Source organism: Orycteropus afer, unplaced genomic scaffold (genome assembly GCF_000298275.1).
Source record: "Orycteropus afer afer isolate SDZICR_OR568_19922 unplaced genomic scaffold, OryAfe1.0 scaffold00291, whole genome shotgun sequence".
Taxonomy (NCBI): domain Eukaryota; kingdom Metazoa; phylum Chordata; class Mammalia; order Tubulidentata; family Orycteropodidae; genus Orycteropus; species Orycteropus afer.
The window spans coordinates 688,594-699,131 of NW_006921878.1; the positions used below are offsets into that span (position 1 = coordinate 688,594).

A 10,538-nucleotide genomic window follows, 5' to 3' on the forward strand; every position below is an offset into this window, starting at 1 on the left:
GCCGGCCCCGCGCCCCGCCCGCAGCCCCGCCCTCACACGACCCTTTCTCTCTAGAGCGGTAACAGCATCATGGTGGAGGTGGCCACAGGCCCCTCAGACTCGGCCACCCACGAAAAGGTGGGTGTCTGCGCCTGGTGACCCGAGGGTGGTGCAGCCAGAGTTGGGGGTAGGGAGGCAGCAGAGTGCCGGGGGAGGGGTCTGTGCCCCGGGGGGCTGGGGCACTAAGCCGACCACCCCCCACAGCTCCCCATGGCGGGACCAGGGCAGTAAGCCAGCTCCCCCTCCCCTGCAGCTGCCCATGGTCCTGAAGGTGCCCAGACTGAATGCCTCCCCACTGGCCCTGTGTGACCGGCCCTTCTCCCTGCTGGGCTTTGGAGACATCTTGGTGCCAGGTACCAAATCATGCTTCTCGTGGGCCCACCAGGTGCCGGGCCTTTGTCCCCCTCGGCTGAAGTGGACCCGGGGAGCATGGGGCCAGAGGCTTGGGTGGGAGGGGCAGGTGAGGAGGCAGAGCTGAGGTGGGAGGGGCTCTTGACTCTGGGCAGTAGGCCTAGCACCCAGGGAAGGGTCCTGTGCAGCCCTACGGGCTCTTACCGCCTGGAGACATGAGGACGCCTCTCAGTCGGAGCCAGTGTGGCCTGCGTCGGTCACAGCTCCACGCAGGCCTGCTGGGGGCTCCCTGTCCCTTCCTCCCTCCCCTGACACACTCACCATAATCGGCATCATGCCCATTCCGTGCTGGGTGGGCAGCACGCCCCCCTGGGAGATGGCAGGCCCTAGGTGGTCGGTACCATCCTGTCTGTGCTCTGCATCCTGGGCAGGCGGCTCCTGGGCCGGTGGCTTCTCGGGGGGATGGTGCCAGCTCACACCCTCTCCCCCCAGGGCTGCTGGTGGCCTACTGCCACAGGTTCGACATCCAGGTGCAGTCCTCCCGCGTCTACTTCACAGCCTGCACCGTCGGTACGTGCCCTGTGGCAGCCCCCCCTTCCCCAAGGCCCGCCCCCCCCCCCGGAAGCCAGCTGGGGCATGGGTGTGCTGGCCTCACGTCCTCCCTCTTCTTGTTTTGTTCTTTTTTCTCCGTCTGTTTGCTGTTCCTGGACTTTCTCCTCTAGTTTTTCATTTGTTTCTTTGTTACCAAGGCCATTTACACAACAGCAGCATTTGTGTTGAGCCCAGATGCGCCTCTTTTCAAACAACTGCAGACCAAGTTGGTCGTATGCCACCCTAGCGGGCTCCTAAGGCAGTGAGCTGTGCTTGTCCGTGTGCACATGCACGCGTGCTCACTGGCACACAGCTGTGCCCCCGCAGAAGGGGCGGGCCGTGGGGAGCCTGTGCCTGCCCTCCGTGCTCGCCGGGCTCAGCTCCTCCTCGGGTTGGCCAGCTCTTCCCACTGCCAGAGTTCACTGCCTGTGGCTCAGCTCCGCTCTAGGGGGGTGGGAGTCTCTGGGGGCACAGCGAGGGTCTGGGCGACTGGCCACGAGGTGGGTTGTTGGAAGCCATGCGGGGCCCCTTGGAAGGGAGGCCTGGGGACCTGCTTCTGAGAGCAGCCGCGGGAAACCTTGGAGCAGGTCTGACCCAGGCAGGGTGGCCGTGAGCTGGAGCGGGCTTGACAGCTGCTCCCAACAGCGGACAGACAGACAGACTTACGTGTTCCAAACGCTTGAGGGTGAGATAAGGACACTGGGCGCTTGGCCCGTGAATGCCCTCAGAGGTCTTTCCTCAGAACAGGGGCTGCCTCAGGCGGCCACAGTTCAGTATCAGAGGTTTGTTGTTTTCCAAATTACACGTGAACATTAATTACAAGCTGTGTTCTGATTAAAGGTTATTTAATCAGACGTCTGGACACAGTCTGTAGCTCTCTGTCTAGCCACTTCTCCGATTCAGGATCCCTCCCATGGCCACCGGCTGGCGCCTCCTTCCCCTTCCGCCTTCATGCCTCTCCCCGCCCCCCAGCTGCACAGCCTCCGAGATCGCCCGTGATCTCACCCCGGGCGACGCTGGCCTCGAGCCCCTGCAGAGGAGGGTGGGCACGCACTCCATGGGGCATGAGGGCAGGCGAGCTCTCAGCCCAAGGTGACGTGCCCTCTGTCCCACTGTCCCCAGCCTATGGCATCGGCCTCCTGGTGACGTTCGTGGCACTAGCCCTGATGCAGCGTGGCCAGCCAGCCCTGCTCTACCTGGTGCCCTGCACGCTGGTGACAAGCTGCGCCGTGGCGCTCTGGCGCCGGGAGCTGGGCGTGTTCTGGACGGGCAGCGGCTTTGCGGTGAATACCAGTTTGCTATGACTGTCGTGGGCACAAGTAGCCTAATAAGCGCTAACTCGAGCTCCAGTTGAGTACCCCGCCCTGTGTCTCGACCAAGCCCACGCTGACGTGTCCTGTGGCTGTGCTCGGGTGTCCTTGTCATCTGGCTGCTTGAGGCCGTCAGAGCAGGGCCGTGCTGGGGCTACGGGGCCGGCCTGGCGTCCTGCTCACCTCTGTTGGGTGATGCTCTCTCCTGGGACATTGGGTTCCCGAGCACAGTAACACCCATTGGCTAGACCTCCTGCTTCCAGCACCTTCCACAGTGCAGAGCCGTGCTAGACTCGGGGGTGAGCTGCATGGCCTCCCTGCTGGACGAGGGCCCCATCCAGCTAACAGGTGGAGCCCAAGGTGGACCAGTGACGGGCTGGACCCCCCTGGCCTAGGAGGGCAGCTGTTGGGGTGGTGTCCCCCACGGAGGGGACGGAATCTGTTGCACCGTGCTCCTTGGTGCACAGTGGGAACACAGGCTTACTGGTCAAAGCAGCTGAGGTCACATGGCATGAGGACGGTCAGGCCCATGCCCGTTGGGCACCTAGGACCCGGCTTGCCTGCAGTCACCCAGCAGTGGGAGGCTGCCCTCCCTGTGCCTGTCTGGGACTTGCAGGTGAACTCACAGACCCATTCACCTCCTGGAAGTGAGCATCCTGGGTGAGGGGCTGTCCTGTGTGGTGTTACTGTGCTCAGCCTTGTGGACGTGACCGCGCTGGTCCATCCACCCCAGCGGGGGACATGCTTTAACGGACGTGGTGGCTTCAGGTCCGACCTGAGTGGACCCTTCCCTGGCCCTCCGGAAAGTTCCCCAGCTTTCATGGGTGCCCTCCTCAGAGGGTTTCTGTTCCAGTGGGTGTGTTCTGGGAAGGTCAGAGAAGCTGGGAGCGTGCCAGGCCACAGCCCCCCTTCTGTGTCTGCCACGCCTCGTCTGAGAGGCCAGCGTGCGTCGGGAAGAGCCGGGCTTTCTGACAGAGGGTTCTGTCATGACCTGGCCAGTCCCGATGGCTGGCCTCAAGTTTCCCGGTGCTGCTGCTGTGCCCATGGGCTGGCCGTGGTGCCGGGGACAGCACCCAGGGGCTGGAGCTGATGGCTGGGGGGAAGGGTGCCTCTGCCTGCCCACTGGGCCCAGGTAGGTGACTGAGGAGAAAGCCAAGCACAGAAGGCCCTCTGAGGGCAGGGCCCGTTTGGACCCCTGCCCTGTTCCCACAAGTGTCTGTCCCAGCTCCTCCGTGTGTTCCCCTGCCCCTCATTCCTCCGTGTCTCACCCACACTGTGTCCCTCTGCCCCTGTGTCCCCTGCCCCCTGGGTCTCACCCCTGGCTTCTCTCTTGCAGAAAGAGCTACCTCAGCCTCCCTGGGACACAGCGCCTGTCGACGGCCCACGACCTCTGAAAGACCCTGGCATGCCCCCCTCACAGCAGCCTCCCAGTGAGGATGCCGTCACCGCCACCCCCGCTGGAGAAGAGCAGCCCCCTGGACCGCCCACACCCCAGGAGCCCGCTGAGACCACCAGCACCCCAGAACACATGGACCAGGGCCAGCCTCGCCTGGAGGAGTCTGCAGCCCAGCCCAGCACCTGGGACTAGGCACACAGGCAGGGCACCCCCTGCGTCTGGCCACCCCCCCACTGAGAGTCCTGGTGACGGAACACGAGACTGCCCCCACGACACACACGCGTGGGGCTACCCTCGCCTTGAACATGGTGCTCTGGCCCGGCTGACGCCGCGTCGCGAGAGCCCCTCGCGCCGGCTTCCCTCACACCGTCTGCGTCCTGGACTCCCCAAGTCCCCACGTGCTGCTCTGAGCTCTGGAGCCTCTGTGCTTGGCTTTCTCCTCGGTCACCTGCCTGGGCCCAGTGGACGCGTCCTGAGCAGAGCAGAGGTCGGCGGGGTCTTCCGAGCGGCTGTCAGCGTATTTATATCTGGTGCTTAACACGCTTCTCCCCTTGTTCGGGTTTTATGTTTTCCTTCTTACCGACGAGGCTGCTCCCAGGCAGGGGTGCGGGCTCTGCTCGCTGGAAGGCACTGCCTCCCGGTGACTCCTGGAGCCTGGGCCTCAGGACTGCCCAGGGTACAGGACGGGGGAGGGGTCTGCAGGGCGGGGCAGAGGGACAGGCCCTTGGTTCTGGTTGGCCATCAGCCCAGAGGATGTGCAGGTGAGCACCTGGACCCACTGACAGCTCTCGGGGCCCACGCGGGGGCTGTGGGCATCTGGGCACCCAGGACACGCAGGCACTGGGACTTGGGGTGTTTGGTCACCTCTCAGTCACTGACATCCAGACTGTGGGACTCCATGTTCCATCTGTGCTGCGGGCTGGCCCCCAGCGGGTTGTGCGCGCTCCCTCTTCTGACAGCCGCTGCCCCCCGGAATGCGAGGGGCTTTTCTGGAATGCATTATCTTCTACCTCACCGGCAGGGCCCCTGCAGCAGATATGGTATGCATACAGAGACCCCTGCCTGGTGCACCCCCCCACAGGCCTCCCATGACGGATATGGTGTGCGTACAGAGACCCCCACCTGATGCACCCCATATCACTACCGCATGCCACAGACGCCTCCTCCTCTCCCCAAGGAGCTGCTGCCCAATGCAGCACTCTGCCTACCCCCCAGCCAGTGGTCCCTGTGCGTGGATTGGTGGGGACACTGACCACCAGGGTTCCGCCCCGCCCCCCCACCCATCCACACTTCAGGCCCCAGAGGTTCCCAGTGACCTATTGCCACAGGGTTGCCTGCACCCAGCCCTTCCCACTGTTTGTCCAGACACCAGGCTCAAGGTCACATGAACCCCAAAAATCACCAGCGCCAGAGACGGGGTGGCCTCGTCAGTCACTGCTCTCGAGGGTGGTATGATTTCCCCTGAGAAAGGAAGCCAGAAAAAAAAAGCTACTTCCCTCTGTCTGTCTGTCTGCCTCTCCACAAAGTACTGCCGGTCTGGGTAAGGTCGGCAGCCCCCTCGGCGTCCCCAGGCACGGGGGACAGGATGATCAGGGCAAGGTCAGCTCTCCACAGCTTCCCAGGGCACGGGGAAGGCAAGGTCGCAGCAACGCTGCACCTTCACTAAAGCCATTGTACACCCGGGTGTGGACCGCTTGGGGGGTTTGGTTCTGTCTTGGAGATCTGACCAATGTCGGACAATAAGCCCGCCTCAAGGGTTCAGTTTGTACTTTCTGCCTTGCTTCTGTTTGAATCTCAACATTAAATGGCTTTTGGTATTTACACCTAGCCTCTGGACCTTCTGTAGAGTAAGGTGCTTGAAAGCGAGCGCTTGGCGGGGGACGACGGGACGGAGGCCTCAGACCAGAGCCCCAGCCCAGCTTCTGCCCACAGGGAAATGGGCCAGTCTGTCCACGTGCCAGCTGAGGCTGCGGCTTTGCTGGCCTGACTCATGGACTTTCAGACTTGGAAGGAATCCCAGAAGTAACTTAGTTTGTTCCCTGTGTTTTAGATACTCTTAACTTATTCCTAATTCAGGCCAGATTCGGAAGAGGGCGTGGAACGAGGGATATCCTTGCTGGTGTCAGATGGGTCTTGGCTCAAAGCAAAGAATACCTGAAAGATGTTTGTGTTTTATTGACTACGCAAAGGTATTCGCCTGTGTGGCTCATAGCAAATTATGGATAACATTCAGAGTGGGAATTCCAGACCACTTCATTGTGCTTATGAGGAACCTGCACATAGACTAGGAGGTGTCATTTGAACAGAACAAAGGGACACTGCATGGTTTAAAATCAGAAAGGGAGTCTGTCAGGGTTGTGTGCTTTGACCACATTTACTCAATCTGTGTGCTGAGCAAATAATCCGAGAAGCTGGGCTGTATGAGGAAGCACATGGCATCAGGATTGGAGGAAGACTCATCAACAACCTGCAATATACAGATGACACAACCATGCTTGCTGAAAGTGAGGATGACTTGAAGCACTTAGTGATGAAGATTAAAGACTCCAGCCTTCAGTATGGATTACTCGTTTGTTTGTCACACCATGGTAGATTGTGCGTTACTGTGACGCTGGAAGCCATGCCACCAGTATTAAAGTACCAGCAGGGTGCCCGTGGTGGACAGGTTTGAGTGGGCCTTCCAGACTGAAACAGACTAAGAAGGATGGGGCCATCCACTTCTGAAAACAATTGCCCACTGAGCGCTTTATGAAGAGCAGTGCAACACTGTGATGTATTACTGGAAAACATTGTGCTAAATGGAGAAAAGATTGACATTGTCAACTATTTCAGTACACTTGCATCCACAGTCAACACCCACGGAAGCAGCAGTCAGGAAATCGTATTGACATACTGCATCCGGCAAATGGGCCGCAAAAGGTCTTTTTAAAGTGTTAAAGAGTAAAGTTGTCACTTTGAAGACTAAGGTGTGCCTGCCCCAAGCCATGGTATTTTCAGTAGCCTCGTATGCATGTGAGAGCTGGACAATGAGTAAGGAGGGGTTGATGCACTTGAATTATGGTGTGGGCAAAGAATAGTAAATGTTCCACGGACTGCCAGAAGGATGAACAAATATGTCTTGGAGGAGGGGCAACCAGAATGCTCCTTGGAAGTGAGAACGGCCAGACTTCATCTCGGCACCTTCGGTCATGTTCTCAGAAGGAACCATTCCCTGGAGAAGGGTATCATGCTTGGTAAGGTGGAGGGTCAGTGAAGGAGGGGAAGCCCTCAGTGAGATGGACTGACACAGCGGCTGCAGCGACGGGCTCCAGTGTGGAAAGGGTTGTGAGGAAGGGCCAGCACTGGGCAGTGTTTGCTTCTGTTGTACACGGGGTCGCTATGAGTCGGAGCCGACTCGACGGCACTTAACAACAGTCAAACCAAAAACCAAGCTCGCCACCGTCGAGTCGGCCCGACTCATAGTGACACCCCCTCCTTGGGTTTCCGAGGCAGTATCACTGTGGAAGTAGATTGCCCAACCTTCCTTCCGAGGAGTGGCCGGTGGATTTGAACCGCCAGCCTCCTGGTTAGCAGTCAAGTGTCTTAGGCACTGTGCCACCAGAGCTCCTCTAACAATAGTAGCAGCAGCTTATTCCTGGTGGTCTTGGGAGGTGCGAACAGCTGAGCGCTTGACTGCTAACTAATAGGGTGGAGATTTGGGTTCCCCCAGAGGCATCTTGGAAGAAATGCCTGCCAATCCGCTCCTGGAAACCCTGTGGGGCACAGTCCTGCTCAGACATGGGGTCCCCCAGGGGTCAGGGTCACGTGGACGGCTGTTTCTCTGTGAGATTGCTCAGCCATCGACCCACCCACCACCCATCCATCCATCCATTTACCCACCATCCACCCATCTCCCACCTACTGTTTCAGCCACCCCCCAAGCCATCCACCATCCATCCACCCATCCACCCATCCATTCACCCACAACTCATCCATCCACCCACCCATCCGTTCAACCAGTCTTTATTGACTGTTACTGTTTGCCTGCCCTCCATGTGCATGTGTCCTGGACTCTGCCCAGGGCTCCACTGATGAAGAAGAACACGTCTACAGGTGTCTGTATTCCAGGCCCATCATGATAAAGTGCCACACACCGAGTGACCTGAAATTGCAGGAACTTGCTGCCTCACAGTTTGGAGGCCAGAAGTCTACAATCCAGGTGTTGGCCTTGGTCCCTCCAAGGCCTCTAGGGGCGGGTCCTTCCTTGTCTCTTCCAGCTCGGAGCTCCAGGTGTTCCTGGGCTTGTGGCCACATGACTCCAGTCACTGCCTTTGTCTCTTACAAGGACACTCCTCATATTGGGTTAGGACCCACCCTAGTCCAGTTGACCTTGTTTTCACTGACGGCATCTTCAAAGGCCTTGTTTCAAAACAGGATATGATGCACGACAGCAGGTAAGTATGGGCCGGCAGGAAATGGGCTGGTGGTGCACAGCAGTTCTGGACATCTGACCTCCAGAACGGTGAGAGAAGACATCTCCGTTCTCAGCCGCCAAGGCCGTGTGCCTTTGTTCTGACAACCCCAGGACACTCAGAGCCATCACAGGGACCAGAGAGGATGGGTGGAGGCCCTCCCAGAGCTGGGCACACAGATAGACTGGGTCTGCAGGCTCCAACCAACCGCCAGCCCAGCAGGGCTGCTCCACCTCCAACACCAGCCATGGCTCCCCATGACCTGCAGCCCTTCCCCAAAAGTACATGACCACATTTGCTACCAATGGTGGTATCAAAAAATGGGCCAGGGTCTCAAAGACAGTTCCAAAAGATACTCTGAGGGTGTTGCTCTGATGGAGTGGGCACCCCCAGTAACAAACGGAGACCCAGTCTGTGGCTGAAGCAGGATGAGGGCCAAGAGGTGGGTTGGTGGGAGGCATGTCCCTACCTCTTTGGTGTCCAGAGCTGCAGGTGGGACAGTGCCCTCCCTTCAAGGCCCTGCCTGCAAGCACGTAGGCATGTGGGTGGCCAACAGGGTTCAGACAGGGTACAGTGAGCTATGTAGCTGTGGACAGGATGATGTAGACATGGCGGGGGTACACATGCAGAAGGCGGGGTGGTAAGCCAGCAGAACCTGCCAAAGCAGACACCTCAATACTGCCCTCCCTGTCACAAGGCGGCACCCACGGGCTGCCTGGCCTCACAGATTCAGCTTGCCACCCCGTGTACACAGGCGTGAACACCAGGCAAGTCCACAACAGTCCTGACCCATCAGCTATTGGGACGTGGGCTATGAGGTGACATCTTTCTAAATGGACAGTATGGGAGAGACACCTCAGCCAGGTGAGCAAAGTCAGCATCAGGTGATGGGTCACGTGGATGGTTCCCACCCCGATACGATGGGGCAGGGAGGGTCCCTTACCCCTGAGATTCCCTCCCCAAGCCCACAGAAACACCAGACAGCCCGACTGAGGAACGTTCTACACAACTCCAGAGCAGCACCCTCCAAACCGCCAAGACCCTCAAAAACAGAACATCTGAGACACCCCCACAGTCCAGAGGCGTGTGAGGGCGACCATCCAGTGTCATGGGGGTCCCAGGCAGGGTCCCAGAATCCAAGGCAACCTGGGCCTTAGCTGACAAGCCCAGTGATTGTGACAAACGTCCCCGAGGAGCTGGGATGGGAACAGCAGGGAATCAATGTCTATTCTGAAATAAAGTTTTTAAGCAAACAAACTCACTGCTGTCCAGTCATTTCCAACTCACAACAACCCCTCCTTGGGTTTCCGAGGTGGTATCACTGCAGAAGTAGATTGCCCAACCTTCCTTCCGAGGAGTGGCTGCTGGGTTTGAACCGCCAACCTTCTGGTTAACAGTCAAGCCTTAGGCACTACGCCACCAGAGCGCCTTTTAAAAATATTGTTGTTGTCGTTTGCCGTCGAGTCGGCCCCGACTCATAGCGACCCCTCCTTGGGTTTCCGAGGCAGTATCACTACAGAAGTAGGATTGCCCAACCTTCCTTCCGAGGAGTGGCTGGTGGGTTTGAACTGCCAGCCTTCTGGTTAGCAGTCAAGTGCCTTAGCCACTATGCTACCAGAGCTCCTTTAAAAATATAGTTGTTACCAAAAACACAAAAGCAAAACCCAACAGCCCTGACTGACCTCAGGCTCCTTCCTCCCGCCTCCTCAAGGCTCCGGGGGCCCTGGTCCTGCTCCAGGCTCTGTCTGCAGATCCTCCTGGCTCACCTGCCCACCTCCGCCTGGGCGCCAGGGCTGCACCAGTTTTCCTAGGGAGGGGGTTAGGGGAAGGGGCTCACTTTGGGGGACAGGTGGGGAGGCTGGGGAGGCGGTGCCTCCTGTCCCAGGGGCCCCCCACCCCGGCCAGGTGACGCCCCGGCCCCAGGTGACGCTGGCTCGGGGTGGAGGCAGCGGGGAGGGAGGGGCCCCCGGTGCAGGTGCCGCCCGGCCCCGCCCCTCCGCCCGGCTCCCTAAAGGCGCGGCCGCCGGCATTCCGAGCGCGGCGGGAGAGGCGGCCGAGTCGCCCGGAGCGCGGTGAGTCTGGGGTCGCCCGCCTGGGCTCGGCTTCCGCTGCAGAAAACGAGGGCGGCTGCGGCCCCTCGACTGGCCCGGATGCCGGGCTGCGTGGACGGTGTCGGGGTTGTGTAGATGGGGCTGTGTAGACGGGGCGGGCGCAGTGTGTATGTGGTCGGACTGTATGAATACGACCTGACCGAGTAGAGGCGGCCGACTGCATAGACGCGGCAGGGAAGTGTTTGTAGACGAGGCCAGGCTGTGTAGACGCCACAGGGAGGGAAGCCCCCAAAGGTGTCCCCACTTCACGACCGAAGTGTCCCCGGCTCCTGCGCGCGAGCTTTGCTGA

The 10,538-nt window shown here is 59.6% G+C and overlaps 1 protein-coding gene across 1 annotated transcript in view; it reads left to right on the forward strand.

Moving 5' to 3' along the window:
* Positions 1-2,285, forward strand: part of SPPL2B (signal peptide peptidase like 2B) — a 13,378-nt gene extending 11,093 nt beyond the window's left edge. The window contains 4 exon segments of the mRNA XM_007951005.1: positions 36-117; positions 293-392; positions 883-960; positions 2,104-2,285. Coding sequence (XP_007949196.1) covers positions 36-117; positions 293-392; positions 883-960; positions 2,104-2,285 — 442 coding nt within the window.
* The last annotated feature ends 8,253 nt before the right edge of the window (positions 2,286-10,538 follow it).